Source organism: Lactuca saligna, chromosome 5, assembly GCF_052625555.1.
Source record: "Lactuca saligna cultivar CGN05327 chromosome 5, ASM5262555v1, whole genome shotgun sequence".
Classification (NCBI taxonomy): domain Eukaryota; kingdom Viridiplantae; phylum Streptophyta; class Magnoliopsida; order Asterales; family Asteraceae; genus Lactuca; species Lactuca saligna.
The window spans coordinates 211146198-211162845 of record NC_136421.1 but is presented as its reverse complement, the minus strand read 5'-3'; the positions used below and the strand labels follow the sequence as shown (position 1 = coordinate 211162845).

At 39.1% G+C, this 16648-nt stretch overlaps 1 protein-coding gene across 1 annotated transcript; it reads left to right on the top strand.

Annotated features, from left to right (window-relative positions):
• The first annotated feature begins 11944 nt into the window (after window positions 1–11944).
• Window positions 11945–14040, top strand: MKK6 (MAP kinase kinase 6). Its single transcript, XM_078958540.1, has 7 exons — window positions 11945–12112; window positions 12376–12460; window positions 12592–12726; window positions 12831–13055; window positions 13196–13378; window positions 13460–13683; window positions 13773–14040. The coding sequence occupies exons 1-7, from the start codon at window positions 12039–12041 to the stop codon at window positions 13909–13911; spliced, it is 1065 nt and encodes a 354-aa protein (XP_078814666.1). The 5' UTR covers window positions 11945–12038; the 3' UTR covers window positions 13912–14040.
• The last annotated feature ends 2608 nt before the right edge of the window (window positions 14041–16648 follow it).

The following is a 16648-nucleotide window of genomic DNA, read 5'->3' as shown; positions in this document are numbered from 1 at the left end:
TAGGGTTTGCTAGTGGGGCACCACCCACTACCACCTCGAGTAGTAGTGGTCAATGGCGACTGGCAGTGGTGGTTATGGTTCTTTTCATTACATCTTTTGCTAATTACAATTACAAGTTTTACTCCAAACTAACACACACACACACTAACTAAGCTAACCACACACACAGCCACCCTAGTGGTGGCCGATGGTGGCTTGTGGAGGCAGCCACCACCTCACGACGGTGGCAATGGCTGTTCTTGGGAATTCCGGCTAAACAAAACACACACACATCACACACTAAATATAAAAATATAACCCCACACACGTTTCTCATTAATTTGCACTAAGAACCCAGCCACCCACCTGGTGGCTCACGGTGGTCCGGCAGCAGAAGTAACCCGGTGTCCATCAACAGCAATAGTGGCAAGGCAGTGGTCATGGCTTTTGGTAGCGGCATAATCCCTAAAGAGGCGACAGCAGCGTCGCACCTCAACTCTTTGGAGTGGCGGAGAAATGGCGACACACATAGACCCAACAGCCACGCCATTGACTACTCTCGTACGGGGATAGACGTTGCCACACTCAATGGCTCAACCCATTGGAAAACGCAACATTGGTGACGACGATTGAGCTGCTCACACCCGACGGTGGGAGTTGCTTCCTCAAACTACAACGGTAGCAGCGGCAGTCGAGTTGTCTTCGTCGGCAATGGAGGCGGCTGTCGACTTACAGCTCCGATCTTCCTTACTCGCACGCCGAAACCACGATTGCTGCCTTAGTCGGTAGCGGAAACAACAGCACGGTGGTCTTGGGTTTCAACGGCAGCGGCTGGGGAGAATGAGAAGGAGGGGGCGCCGGAGATGGGAGTCATAAGGTGAAGGTGACGGCTGCATCAATGGTCCATCGGGTTAGGGTTTACCATAATTACAAGTATGGTCCCTCCCCATGGGATCTTGTCATTTTTAATCCATTGTTTACCCTTTTACTCCTGATTTTATCATTCCTTTTCATAATAAATCCCTAACTTACCAATAAACCCTTAAGCCTTCAAATATTTTCAATTTAAGTCCCGAACGTACACTTTTAACCCTTGACTTTTAAATTCTTCACCAATTTTCCCGGGACTTACCCTTATTAATTTATTTAAATAAACGAGGCGTTACAACTCTCCCCCACTTGAACTAGATTCCGTCCTCGAAATCATTCCTTACCATTCCTTACACGCTAACTACTCAAGTAACATGACCACAATCCTGGCACACCCTAGCCTTCTTGGGGCAACCAAAACTATCCCTCGTAGGGTTCTAGAACCCAAAGATGAGCGAATTTCTTGCATTACAATCACATTACTCACTCTGAAATTTGTAGTCTTGGGATGGTCTGAATCCCTAACAGACCACTCTTACTGGGTCATTATTGCCGAATCTAGTCCTCTTGTCTCTCAGCTGCCTACTCACCTCCTGGTAACTCAAGGCTCCCACTGGAAAACAGAATCACAAATCCGTTATCCCTGTGATTCACTTATACTTGGCCAAAGCTCGAATAATCCTATTGTAAGTGACTTAGCATAACCCAAGATATATGTGACTCTAACCATACATGAAATCCCCAAATACCATTACTGCTTAAGACACTGACTGTCTAAAGCATTGAAATTTCTGAAACACTGAACTGCCTGAAACACTTACTGCCTGAACACTAAACTGCCTGAAATACTGAACTGCCTGAAACACTTACTGCCTGAACACTGAACTGTCTAAAACACGGAACTGCCTGAAATACTGAACTGTCTGAAACACGGAACTGCCTGAAAATACTGAAGTGCCTGAAACACAGAAGTGCCTAAAATACTAAACTGCCTGAAACACGGAACTGCATGAAATATTGAACTACCTGAAACAGCATGATGCTACATGGCTACTTTCCAACATCTATCGAGACCTTCCTGGTCTCAATTCATTCGTCAGTCATCTGAAATACCGGTTTCCAACCTGACCATGGAGCCAAATGACTCCCTACTTAGTCGCCTCACACAACTTCTAAAAGAAATCCTTCTCTGAAACTACAACTACTATTTATCTTGTCATTGTGGCCCTAGTGGCCTTCTGATCTAACTGATCGGTTCCACACGTTGAATCCTGAGGTTACCAACCCACAGCTAAACGTGATTGCTACATGACCAATTGTAGCCATATATAACAAGCAACCTTTAGCAATTCATTGCTTCCTCGGTCTCGAAACTGCAGTGGCGTGCCTACAGTCCTATCACTGGCTCAACTAGATCTAATCCATCCAGATAATTCCGAAATCCAATCCATGGATTTTCATATCCTTACTGCTACACCCGAACTAGTGGGTACTACTATTCCTTCCGCGTCCTAACAATGCGCTCATGTTATCTACCAACCAAGTGAATGCTACAACTACACCCGCAAACTTACAACATGCTATCACTATATGACTGCTAGTGAATGCTACGGCTACACCTGCAGACTTACAACACTCTGACACTATCTGACTGCTAGTGAATGCTACGGCTACACCCACAGACTTACAACACTCGACACTATCTGACTGTTAGTGAATGCTACGACTACATCCACAGACTTACATCACTTTCTCACACTATCTCATTCGCTGATTGCTAATCTGAACACATCCGACATCGATCATACACGCAACCTAACATCCAAAACTAGACCTATGTCCTGACTAGAATCCCCAAACTGATTCCCTAAGGCTTGGTGGCAAACATTCTGAGAACATGATCTCATCATTGGCAAGATTTTCCGATCTTCTATCTCACACTATCCTCAAATCATACAGCCGCTTGGGCTTTCTTCCTTCCTAACAAGGATGCGAAACTTATCCCATCTTCATAACTGCTCTTGCTTCAGAATCCTTGGGTTACTTTGATTCAGTTAATGCCCTACAACACCCAAAACTGGAAAAATTCTCAATTCTTCCTACCCTCCCATGACCAATCTGCTAGAACTCACGCTTATCCTTGCTAGGGTTTCAACACCAGTTAATCCAAAAGATCACACAACTTCTAAAAATCCGAATAAATCTCTGGTAATAACCCGCTAAACCCAAGAAGCTCTGAATCTCAATTGGAGACCTTGGAATCTCCCACTGCATCACGGCCTCTATCTTGGCTGGATCGACTAGAATATTCTTCAGATTGACAAGGTGCCCAAGAAATTGCACCCCGCGCAACCAGAATTCACAATTGAAGAACCTTGCAAAAATTCTCTCCCTCCTCAAATTCTCTAGCACCTCCCTCAGGTGCTTCTCGTGCTGCTCCTCAGTCTTGGAATAAACCAAGATGATGTTGTACTTTCCTAATCCCGTAATCTGGGGAATTTCTCTATGATTATTCGTTAATGCTTCTTGGCATGCAATTAGCATATGACATCTCTTGAAAATATAATTCAAACACAAACTGAGGATAACTCCGGGTTACACTTACTCAACCATTGGAACAAAAAGGCTCCCTTGTTCAATTTCCCGCAAGTGCTGCACCGAATCTAACCCCTCTGGCCTTTCAGAAGCTGACCTGAAATCTACAGTCTCCTCCCGAGACCCCTCACTATAAGCAACTGATCTGGTTCCCTCTTCCCAGTGTGCTCTAAGTCAATATCTCACTCTCGAGCTCTAGAAGTCATATCATTTAGGGTCTTGCACCCCGAAATACTCACAATCTCCCTACTATCATTCTACAGTATGTTCTGGTAACTACCTTCTACATTTCCTCATCCGATGCATACTGTGGCACCATATAAGCTCTTTCCTGAGAATGGACAGTGATCAGTGCCACAGTCTCAGCCGTCTGGTGGAGATCTAACAACTCTTTCGCCAACTGTTGCGCCTCAATCGCTTGGGCACACTCTGCCCAGAATCTGGTCTAAAAGTCATCCCATGACACAACATCAACCGCATCATCACTCAACTCACTACTAACCTCTTCCTATCAATCTCGTGCTCTATCCCTCAGGAGACATGAAGTAAGTCAGATTTTGTCTCCTTTCGAGACAATGTTTGGCACAAAAGTGTTGTTGATATCTGCCAACCATCTACTGCTAACAATGGGGTCCCTAACCCCCATGACAATCTAAAGATTCACAAGATCTGAACTCCTGAAACATCAATATACGCATCCCTATCATGAATGTTATCTCAGTGCAGAATGCACTCGACCTCTCGTCACAAATCTTTATAATGCCCTCCTTGATCATACTGGAGATCAAAGGAGTCTGGTCAATGATACTACACGTAATCTCAGATGGAATGAACTTCCTCTTCTGATCATCAACCTGCCCAACTCCAGAGTCCAAGCCTGATCCTTGGTCATCACCAGAACTACCATTTGGTCTACCACGTATCGTCACTATACTCGGTAATATACCATCGCTAACATCACAATACTCATCAAAACTCGAGGGATCTCACACACTACAAGTTCCCTGGTCTTATCTCATCCTTCTATGATTCAAGTACGGATCCTTTGCTTTCAATAGTATGGGTCCATACTACCTTCCACATATATCCGTACTTTCCTGAAGTACTGCCTCGAGTCCACCAAGTCCCTTCTACTACTACTATTGATCTCTTGCTAATCTCATCCTAGGCTTGCCCTAGGGTAATCACCAACCCACTCTCCACCATCAGCTGCATAAGAAGTCCCTACTTTATTCCCCTAACTATCTCGCGAATACTATTACATATTACTTAGGCTAGATAATTATTCGAATGAGAGATCCTACCCTACAACGGTTGGACTCAAACAAGAGCTGCGAAATAGAGCTAAACCTAACCTTTTGAAATTATCTAGTCCTTGCTATATGTAACTTAACATATTCATTTACTCGTAGGTGAAAGACAACTAGAACTCCTAAAAGCACAAAGCAAGCAACATTCAGGAATTGAGTACACATAATCAAGCATATACTACTCTGCCTATCATAATGACTAATCTGTACTAGCATGCATTTCTCAATAAGCTGGTACACATATAACAGGCACATAAGGCATCCTTCCTAGATCCTTAGCCCTAAACTAGAATGCAGTTCTCAAAAAGATGATACACACACAATAGACACATAAGACATCCTTCCTAGATCCTTAGTCCTAATCTAGCATGAAGTTCTCATAAAGCTGATACTCATATCATAATATGAATTTGTTTGGGTAATTTGGGAGTACTTATGTGACAACCCGAAGTTTTTCCATCGCCGTAACCCATTCCGCTCGTAAAACTCGTCTTTAGCAATTCGTTCCGTTTTTGTTTTTGGGCTAAGTTATTTAAATTTATATGTTTATTTTAATCTCATGAGTGTCCAAACTCCCTATAAACTCATGTAAACGGCTCAAATTATTAATTTGAAAATTTTTAGAATTGTTCGCGCCGGGTTACGACAACTTAATCGGGTGCGACCAAAAGCCTCGGTTAACGTCAATATCGGGTAGAATTCCACCGTGTCCCGAACTTGAATTATATTTAAATCCCAAAAGACTTCATTTGAAGCTTTTTCTCTCTCTCACTACACTCTCTCTCTCTCTCTAACCTCTCTCCTCAAACCCAAGTTTTAGGTCCAAAATCATCAAATTTGAGCTCCAAATCACCAAGGTAACTACCCTAACTCCTAGTATAGCATCTTAGACCTTCAAATTCGTGGTCAAGCTATGGAATAGGACCATTATCATGAGTTTACGGCCCTAGAACAGTCCTAGTCCATGAACTCATATAAAATGGGTTTTGGAGCCCAAAAACCCTTCCAATCGACCTTTGGAGCTTATATATGGCTAAATGACTTAAGGGGATGGACTTAGAACACCTTGAATCCAAATTTTGAGGAGTAAACATGAGTTTACTACCCAAGAAAATGCTTGGGCCGTAAACTCATCTTCATGGGGATTAAACTCAAATTTGAGTGTTTAAATGCCACTTAAACACACCAATAGCCTCGGATTAAATTCTAGAACCAACCACAATCGATTTAGAGGCCTTAAACATGATGAAAACCCTCCCTTTAGGATTTCACGGCCATAAACCCCCCAAGAATGGGCTCATAGGTCGTAAACTCACTTACACAAGTCAAATGATGCCCTAAATCCATTCTAAGGCTTGTAAAATTAGTTTGAATCACATGTGATTGATCTAAGGCCACCAAATCATTAATATAAGGAAGGTATAGGATCTTATGGATGTAAACTCCTAGTTTAGGGCTGTAAACTCCCTTTGATGATTCCTTTTGTGGTTTAACTTCTTCCTATGCCTTAGATTAAATCCTAGCAACTTTTCCCAAGTGATATTTAACCATTTAGCACCTTAAAACCCATCAACCATGAGTTGAAGGCTGTGAACTCATGTGGTCATAGTATTAGGGCCGTAAAATTCCTAAGGAGTTTACTCTTGAAGAGCAAACTCATTATCTAAGCCCTATACGTCCGTAGATGTCACCCAGGTCACTCCAAACACTTAATTTGAAGTGTTTTCGCGTCTTGGACTGTATAATCATATCTAATTAGTGATTTAAAATCTAATTGGATACATTTGTGTATCATTTAATATTACATAGGAACCTCGCACGTTTTCAAGCCTCGATCCGACGTTTAGCACCCAAACCGACACGCTTCTCGACCGGTGAGTTCATACCCCTACCCTTTTTTTTAATGTTTTTCAATGTTTTCAGGGGGGGGGGGGGATACAAGCAAAAGTACAAGAATATCTTGTACTTAAGTTCATTATTTCATTCGAATGGTTTCATAATCCGTACAATTTTAAGAATTGAAAACATATTAACACACTGTTTTGACTTGCAGAGTTGTTTTTCAAACCGATTTTCAATTCTTATTATATAGTGTTATACTTTATACTTCACAATTGATTGTTCACACATTTACTGTTTGAAATCATAGAACTTTTTTATTGTCCTTAATAAAACACCCCCTAGATACGAGTGTGAAGAACAGGTATCATTAGAACTTAGTCAGGTCCTAGTTAGTAGTCCCCCTGGATACGAGAGAAAAGAACCAATAAAACAGGGTTTTTGTATTAATAATTTCAATTTTAAATTTCATGAATCTTAAGATTGGAGACACGTCCTTTGCAACACTTCCCCTAGATACGAGAGTGGAGGACTATCCCTGTAACCAGAATCTCCGAAAGGGAGAGCGTGACTTGAGTGTATAGATCTATACAGGATTGACTATCCCGCACCTGGCTGCTAGCTACAGCCGAACCGAAAGGTTCAAGGGTGAAAAAAGTCATAAAAGATATTGGCCCCGTTCCGAGTCATATCTAGTCTGTAGTATGGTTATGGAACTCGCAATCAAGATTATGAAAACTTTGTACTTACTTATTAGTTTTATATACGTGTCAAAACTAATGTACATTTAAAGGTAACCAAACTTTCAGGAAACTTCACACACACACTTTAAGTATGGTAGATACTTGTACGTCACTTTCAGATTCGATAACCCTTCACAAACATTTTAGGAAAATAAGGGGTTTTTCCTGGGATAACTGAACTTGTTCTTAATCGAAGTGTGTAAAAATCAGATAACAAACTGTTCTTAATCAAACTGGATAACAAACGGGTAATTTAAACTTTACTTTTAAGAAAATATGGGATTTTCTTGGGTTCGTAGCTTTTTCAGAAAACCGGAAGGAAACTTGTTCATTTTCAGAAAACAAAACCGCTTATGAACTCACCAGCTTTATGCTGATTTTTAAAATGCTTGTATTCTCAGGTCCGCATTAGACAGGTACCCGGTGATCCTTTTATCGAAGACGGAGTACGTAGAAGACACATCTTACTTTTGTTCATATATATATATATATATATATATATATATATATATATATATACATACATATGTATCACACTTGTACAACTTTACTTTTGAACAAATGTAAATTTTCATATGTAATGTAATGGTTGTTTACTTTGCTTACTATGTGCATTGGATTTGATACTCAACGTGGAGTCTGCCCCGGAAATGTTTCCGCCTTGGTTTTCGGGATGTGACAGATTGGTATTAGAGCCCTTGTTTATAGTGAACTAAGTATACCAAACCTTACATGGTATAAGACTATAAACATTAAAGGTTCCTAAGTGCTCTGAAGTAAAAGTATACCTTAAAAATAAGTATTTTCAAAAGTATACAAGTATACCTAACCGTCGAAATCCGTAACTACAAGTAGAACAAAACATAAGTAAATGGGTGTTGTACGCTGCGGTCAAACCTAGGCAGTTATGTAGTCGTGTCTAGGATCAATATATCTTGGCCAACTATATTCATTCGAGACACGGCCAACATGTGCTTGGGAGTGACTGTGATGTTCAGCATGCCTAAACCTTACCTAATACCCAAACAATGAGCCGTCGTTGCAGCGAGACATGAAATACTATGGGAGTATTTATCAAACCAAATCCGTTATAGAAATCCTTATCCCAGCGTTGCTCCTCAATCATTCCTTTAGCGATAGTTTATCTACTTTGATAACTCTTTCCTACTTTATCGCTTAATAGAATTATATACTCTGTCATAATGAGATATCCCTTGCATCATATCTCTTGATTCAATTCAGAGAACTTACCATCCTCTCTTTCCTGATCTTTTTAGATCAAGATGCATCCAAGAAAGAGACCCAGTTCAAAGAACAACAACAACCCTCCGCCACCACCACCTCCTCCTCAAATCGATCTTGTAACGCTTCAGGCAGCTGTTACTGCCGCAGTGACAGCCACCATGTCACAAATGAACCCCGGTAGTTCAGGAGGTGGTACCCAAAGCCAAAACCAAGAAGGCAGTCGGGGACACTGAAAAGAGGGTTCCTATAAAGATTTCATGAACGAAAAACCCACGTCCTTTGATGGCACTGGAGGTGTCATTTCCCTTACCCGATGGTTCGAGAAAATTGAATCTATCTTTGAAATTTGTGCCTTTTTTCAAAATCTGATAAGGTGAAGTTCGCCGCCTGCACCTTCATCAACAAAGCCCTGACTTGGTGGAACGGCCGAGTCAAATCCCTAACTTTACCTATAGCTAATGCCATGGGTTGGGAAGCCATGAAGGAACTTCTGCTGGCTGAGTACTGCCCTCGGGGCGAAATGCATAAATTAGAGCACGAACTCTAGAACTTGAAGATGAAAGGTTCCGATATTGCAGCTTACACTTCCAGGTTCGATGACTTGGCGCTACTCTGCCCAGGAATGGTTACCCCGGAGAGTAAGAAGATAAAGAGATTCATCTGGGGGCTGATCCAGCCACCAAAGGGAAACGCCATAGCTGCGAGGCCAGATACATACGACGGTGCCAAATGCTTAGCACAAACCTTAATCGACCATAGTGATGACCTTAAGGAAGCAGCTACCACTCTTGAGCCGACAGAGAGGAGTGACGAGAAAAGAAAAATTAGGAAGAAGAAGAAAAGTCAGACATCACAGGAGTCTTCGAAGAGGCAGCAAATGGTGGCAGTTCACGCTGCTACTACCCCTGCAACTGTTTCTGTTGTTGGATCCTCAAATCGAACACCTACCAGTAGGTATGCTGGAACCCTCCCTAGTTGTGACAAGTGCAACTATCATCACCTCACTTCCAGCCCATGTCGAGAGGTGTTTTGCAACAGTTGTGGCAAAAAGGGTCACACTGCGAAAAATTGCAAGACACCAACTCAATCAACCAATCAAGCTTCCAGAGCGGGCATTGGTCAGGTTTGCTATGGTTGCGGAGAAGTCGGGCATTTTAAGCGAAATTGCCCTAAGGCAGCAACGACTGGAAACACCGGAAGAGTTCTAGCAATAGGACGAGAGGAGACAGCCGCTGATTCCACCGTCGCCTTAGGTATATTCCTCATCAACAACTCTTACACCTGCAATCCTTTTCAATTCTAGTGCTAAAAGAAAAATCTGTTAACTATTCATTCAGACATCTTCTTAATCTTAACCCTCCACTAGTGAATGAAACATTCACCATTGAAACGACTAACAGTGGGAAAGAGAACTTTATCGATACATCCATAGGTTGTACCCTTACTCTGAACGACCATCCTTCATCCATTGATCTTATGTTAGTTTCCATAAATAATTTTGATGTTATTTGTGGCATGGAATGGATTGAGTCAAAATTGTGCTGATACCCTTGCATTAAAAAAAAATTCCATCCGTCCCAATCTCCTCTCTGGTCAGACCGTCATGATCTACGGAGATAAATTCGGTTCCAACCTTCGTATCATTTCGTGCATCAAAACTCAAGAGTTTTCTCCGAAAGGAGTGTCATGCATTCATACCCATGTGATACGCGGGAAAAAGGAAGTTAGAGACCTCGAGAACGTCCTAGAGAACTTTTTACCTTCAATGAACTGTAAAAGGTGCACAAACTTGGGTTCCCTTGGTCTCCACTTGCTTCCTCAAGCTTTTCTCCTTCCTTCTTAAGACCACAAGCACCAAAATCCACCAACAAGGCTTAGATTGCTTAAATAAAGGCTAGGGTTTCAATGAGAGGTGTTTTGGGAGCATAAGGGACATTGTGGTCGACATAACATTGCTTAAATAGGGTGCAAAACCTCGGATTAGGATTTTTGTCCAGACAACGTCTACCCGTCGAGTCTGGGACCCGACTTGTCGAGTCCATCGCTTAAATCCCGCATCCCATCCAACTTTTACTCGGCGAGTTGGTCCTTGAACTCGCCGAGTCCAAGGCAAAAAATGTAAAATACTTAGATAAAAATAAAAAGAAATGCGTACCAAGAACCAGGTGCTACAAAATCATTTGTTCATTACCCAAGTAGAGGGATCTATCCAATGTATCGTGACGACAATATAACTTTTGGGTTCCGATGGAGGACCAAACATCACAAGTTAAAGAAACATCGGTTTTTATATTTAAAAATCTCAATTGCATATCTTTTTTTGGCTATATCCCAGTACTTTAAAGCATCACGTCTAAGAGAAGTACGACTTACTTGTCGATATTGTGATTGTATTTTTCCCGCAAAATCCTAGTTAATCGTGGGTTGTCGAAGTGGTTGAAAGACAAGCCCTCTTGAATTACGAGTGTGCAAAAGATTTCACGAATGTCATCATTGTTGTAAATAAAGATCACCCCGTCAGGAGTAATATTTAGTTGATCCGGATCGCTTTGACCTTTTACAATCGAACAAGTTTTTGTTGTACGACTCCTCAATGTACTGTTGCCATCTTTTCCCAAAAACATCCCTCACTTCTCGCGTCTCGCTTTTTCCTTCCCGTTTGACAACAAACACAGATTATAATGTTCCCACACTTCTTTACTCCGAGTGGTTGGTATGATTTTAACCACTGTTGCATCCGAATCTTGACCCGCGGAAGAATTTCTCGAGCTCATTTTTTGGAGTATTATGAAAATATAAGTATAATGCAAATGCAATGTATTTATATGTGTTTAGAAGGGCCAAAAAGTCAAGAAAAATCAAACTAGCCGTTTTTTGAAGGTTCAAACGGTTAGAAAAAAATATATATGAAAATGCCCGTTTTTTAATGGTAAAAAAAATCCGGTTTCAATCCGGTTTTGGAACCAGTTTCAGTCAAATCCGGTTTACGATCCGGGGTCGAATCTGAAATTCCGTCCGAAGCACCAAACTAGTTTCAATCCGGTCACCGACTTAATCCAAATTGGTTCGGTCAAAACCGGTTTTGACCAAATCCGGTTTCCGGATTGGATCGGATCCTATGGGCCAATCCGGTTTTCGTGTGCATCTCTAGACACTTAGTCTATAAACTAACTTGTATTTGTAACTCACTTTTCATTTTAAACGTCATTTTACAAACAGGGTTAAATTTGGGGGGTCAAGTTGATAAACATTTATTTTTTTGGGGAGTGAATTTGGAAAACGTAATCTTTGTATTTGAAGTTTTTATGACTTTTGGCGGTCATTTTTATTTGAATTTTGTTTATTATTTTCAATGGCGTCTGTCGGTCAGCTACTCAGCTTAACTATTCCAATTTCTATTTTCTATCCGTTTCACTTTCACACACAGTTGTGAGAAACCCTAATCCTACTCACAACAATGAAGGGCATGAAGTCACTGAAGCAGCTCAAGCTCTCTGTTCCCGCTCAAGATGCTCCAATTACCAGCTTCTTGTAAGTTTGCATATGATCTCCTTTTCAATTTCGAACCAAGCCACGGTGTTTCTACGTTGATTTGATTTGTAATTGTGTTCCGATCATGTGAAGCCCTAATTTGTGAATTTATGGTCTAATGAATGTGAACGTAGTTACGCGTTTGTAGCGTCTGATATCTCCTTTTGATATCATTTAAAGCCCTAATTGGTGAAAATTTTGATTTGATTTCAATAAACGTAGTTACAGCTTTGTAATATCTGATGATTATAGTGGATTCTTAGGACAACGAGTGGTACATTTCATGATGGGGATTTACTTCTAAATTTGAAAGGACTAAGACTCACATCTGATGATAAGGAAAATCGTGTAAGTTTCTCATTGTTAAACCAAATCTGATTTACGAGTTTTGATTTCCTATAATTTGTCATGAAGTGAAACTTACCTCTATGATCTTCCCCAAAACTCAGTTTCACAATTTCACTTTGGTATTTGAACAGCCCTCTGACGCCAAGGAGATCGACCTCCAATTTTCACTGGAAGACCTCGAGACCATCAAAGTCATCGGAAAAGGAAGTGGAGGCATAGTTCAACTGGTTCGACATAAATGGATTGGTAGATTGTTTGCTTTGAAGGTTGGATTCCATAAAACTCAGATTACTTTCCATTTGTTTTCAGTGTTTGAATAAACGCCTTCCGTATAAGCTACACCTTTTAAGCGCATCAATTATGGCGACAGGTAATCCAGATGAACATTCAAGAAGATATACGCAAACAAATCGTGCAAGAGCTGAAAATCAATCAAGCATCTCAATGCCCTCACATCGTCGTCTGTTATCACTCTTTCTACCACAATGGAGCCATCTCTTTGGTTTTTGAATACATGGATCGTGGATCTTTAACTGATGTCATCAGACAACTCAAGACCATTCTTGAACCATATCTTGCTGTTCTCTGCAAACAGGTTAGTGAATCTTTTAACACTTTACACCTTACACAGAACATATTAATAGCAACTCCATGTCCTACCTTTTTATGTCAGAGAAAAACTCTGTTCTATAACTTCTATTGATCTATATATGATGAATGTAGTGTTTATGACAGGTATTACAGGGTCTTGTGTATTTACACCATGAGAGACATGTAATTCATAGGGACATAAAGCCATCTAATCTACTTGTAAACCAAATAGGTCAAGTAAAGATCACAGATTTTGGTGTTAGTGCAATGCTTGCTAGTTCAATGGGTCAACGTGATACATTTGTTGGAACATATAACTATATGTCTGTAAGTTGACTTTTTCATACCTTTCTTAATGTTTACCAATTTAAAATCTTGTTCATGATATTAAATGTTTATATTCTTAAGCCGGAAAGAATTAGTGGGAAGACATATGACTATAAAAGTGACATATGGAGTTTGGGTCTAGTGATATTGGAGTGTGCTATAGGAAGATTTCCATATATACAATCTGAAGATCAACAAAATTGGCCAACTTTTTATGAGCTTCTGGATGCCATTGTCTCAAAGCCGCCACCTGCCGCCCCATCGGATCAGTTTTCGCCGGAGTTTTGTTCCTTTATCTCTTCATGGTAACTTAACATATTAAATATGATCATAGTTTATGAAAATAAAAAACTGTTTTGTCAAATTTATAATATATTTGTATGTAAATGTGCAGCATACAGAAAGAGCCTAAAGACAGATCATCAGCTTTAGAGCTTTTGGGTCACCCCTTCATCAAGAAATTTGAGGATAAAGATATTGATCTTGCAATTCTGGTAAGTTCCTTGGAACCTCCTATAAATTTTTCCAAATAAGTTATGTATGTATTATAAAGATATCAGATTTTTTATTACAAAAATATGTAATACTATTATCTTTTGCATACTATAATAGGTAATTCTAATATCGTATGTTTGTGGCATGATTTTTTGCCATTTATCTCATATTGAAAGCTTCAACAAAGTGTATGCAAATAATTTCTTGATTGATTTGAACTTGATTCATTGTTATTATAAAAATTAGGATTGGTTCTGAATTTTTTAGTATCCGGTTTTATAAATTATGGTTAAAAATTATTGAATAACTAGACTTTTTAGTATGTATTAAAAAAAACTGTTTGTAAATATATATATATATATTTTTAATTACTGGTTAAAAATTCTAGTTACTATTTTTTTTTTGGGAAAAACAGTGTTGTAAACATCCGCCCGGTCCTTAGGTGCTAGGCGGCCTCGACTCGTCTACGATTAGTGCTAGGCGGTCTTGGTCAATATCAGTCCTAGGCGGCTGGAATTTTAAAATTTTCAAATATTACATCAAAGTTTTCAAAATTTCAAAGTTTCAAATTTTAAAAGATTACATTAAATTTTTTAAAATTTCAAAATCTCAAGATTTCAAATTTTAAATACTTATTTTCTTAAAATATATTAGTTTCTAAATAAATAATGATACCCAATTATTCTTTTGATTACTATTTAACCGATTATTTTTTTTAATCCTGACCTACTGATTAACTAATATCCAACCTTTTAAAAAAAAGGCCTGGACCTTATAATTGGTGATGAAAGCCTAGTCATAGGTTTTCTCACATTCGTTATTATTATTAATAGTTGGAAGCCTAACTTTTTAATTGTGACTTGATTCAAAATTTCATAAGAAAATAAAGAAACATAAAGTTCTTTTAAGAATGCAACAAATTTCCATTCATGAATCTTACCTAACCAAGCGTGAGAGGGTACTGAGACTTCACGATATAATTGCATGTTGCATTGCTATGGCTCCTTATGTGGAGTTTGGGTTAATGACTTGAAATGGTTTCATCCCTTACATGGTGATTTTCAGTAGTTGAGTTTTCAGTGTGTACTGTCCGGAGGCATCATTTGGTGTGTAACACATGTTCAATGCAAGCCACAGATCTCGTGATAGAGTTCTTTGCGTGTTGAGAAAAGCCTTTGATATGGTGGATATAATGATCATGCGAACATGAGGATCATTAGCTATCTAATGAGAATAGCTAGGGTTGTTTGTGATTGTTTCTTCACTTTGACTTTTGGCTTTGGGCATGGTATAGAACCATTAACATAACCAAACAGGTTGTTAGAGACAAGAAAGGGTTCAATCATAAACTTCCAATTCCCACAGTTTGTGGGTGAGAGGGTGAAAGCGGATTTGTGAGAATTATGGGATGTTTTCTTTTGATAGGTGAAGGCAGCTATGGTTGCCATGAGATCTCTTAGAAAATATAGTGATTATGGTTTAGGCCGTGTAGGTATTGCTTTCGTCGAAGATGATCGACGATGAGTTTTAGATTGAGCCATAGGGTTAGGGTACTTGGCTTTGATACCAAAATAAATCGTTATTTTATTATTGAGTAAAAGATTACATATGATCCTGTATATATAATACTAGAGAAATACAATTAGGTACATTTTAATATAAATAATGTAATATCCTGTACTAAACTTAGTCTAACATATCCATTTTAGGACTTCTTAATAAATTTCATTATATTATTGTTATATATGGTTGAATAAAGGATGTCACATTATAATCCATAAAATTGTAATTACAAATAGAAACGTAAATCATGGAATGAATAAAGAAACTCTAAGTTTATCTCATAGACTAGGATTAATCTAAGTAATTGATGGCAATAGGCAAAATAAACAAAATGATGATTATAGATATGGATATGAGTTGAAAAGGTAACGAACTTTCAATTTTGTTCATGTTTAGTCATTGAACTTTTTTTCGTGTTTAATTTACCCCTAAGTTATTTGAAAATGTTCATATTTTATCCTTATGACCGGTCGTAACCGACTATAAGGGTCAAATTTGAGCGATTTTAAATACTTCAGGGGTGAATCAAGCACACAAAAAAGTTTAGCAACTAATTATGAACAAAGTTGAAAGTTCCTTACCCTTTTAAGTCATTATCCCATGGAGTTTTGCATCTTAAGTCGTTTCAAGATTTTGCAAATACATGTACTTTGAGAGAGACTGTTCGCCACTTATATAATGAGCATACAATGACACCCCATGTCCAACATAGTATAATGAGAAAACTAACCATACATATAAAATGTAATCATCACACCTCGCAGGAAATGTAAAGATTGGTACTACAAACCACCTAAACATTAAATAAAAGGTCAATCCTTAGTTTATGACCTAAAACCCTAAAGTTTGACCCAATGTCAAACTTAGTAAACAAGTTAAAAAGTCAACATCTGGTCAAACACCCACCATGCACCTTATAAAGGATGCTTCGTGCTCACTAAAAGACAAAATAGTCAGGATCTTAGGCTAAGACAGATGCGCTTTAGAAAACCCTTGAAAAGCACGTCGCACCAGGGAAGGACGTGCCACATCTAAACCTTCTTCACAAGGTCAAATGACTTAATCCATTAAGTTAAAACCCCAAACTTCTAAATTTTGTCATTAACAATGTCTTAATGGATAAAGTTTCCAACCTTACCTATTAAGATACTCTATTCAAGCAAGATCTAAACTTTATTACTAAAAAATGACTTAAATAACCCTACAACTTGC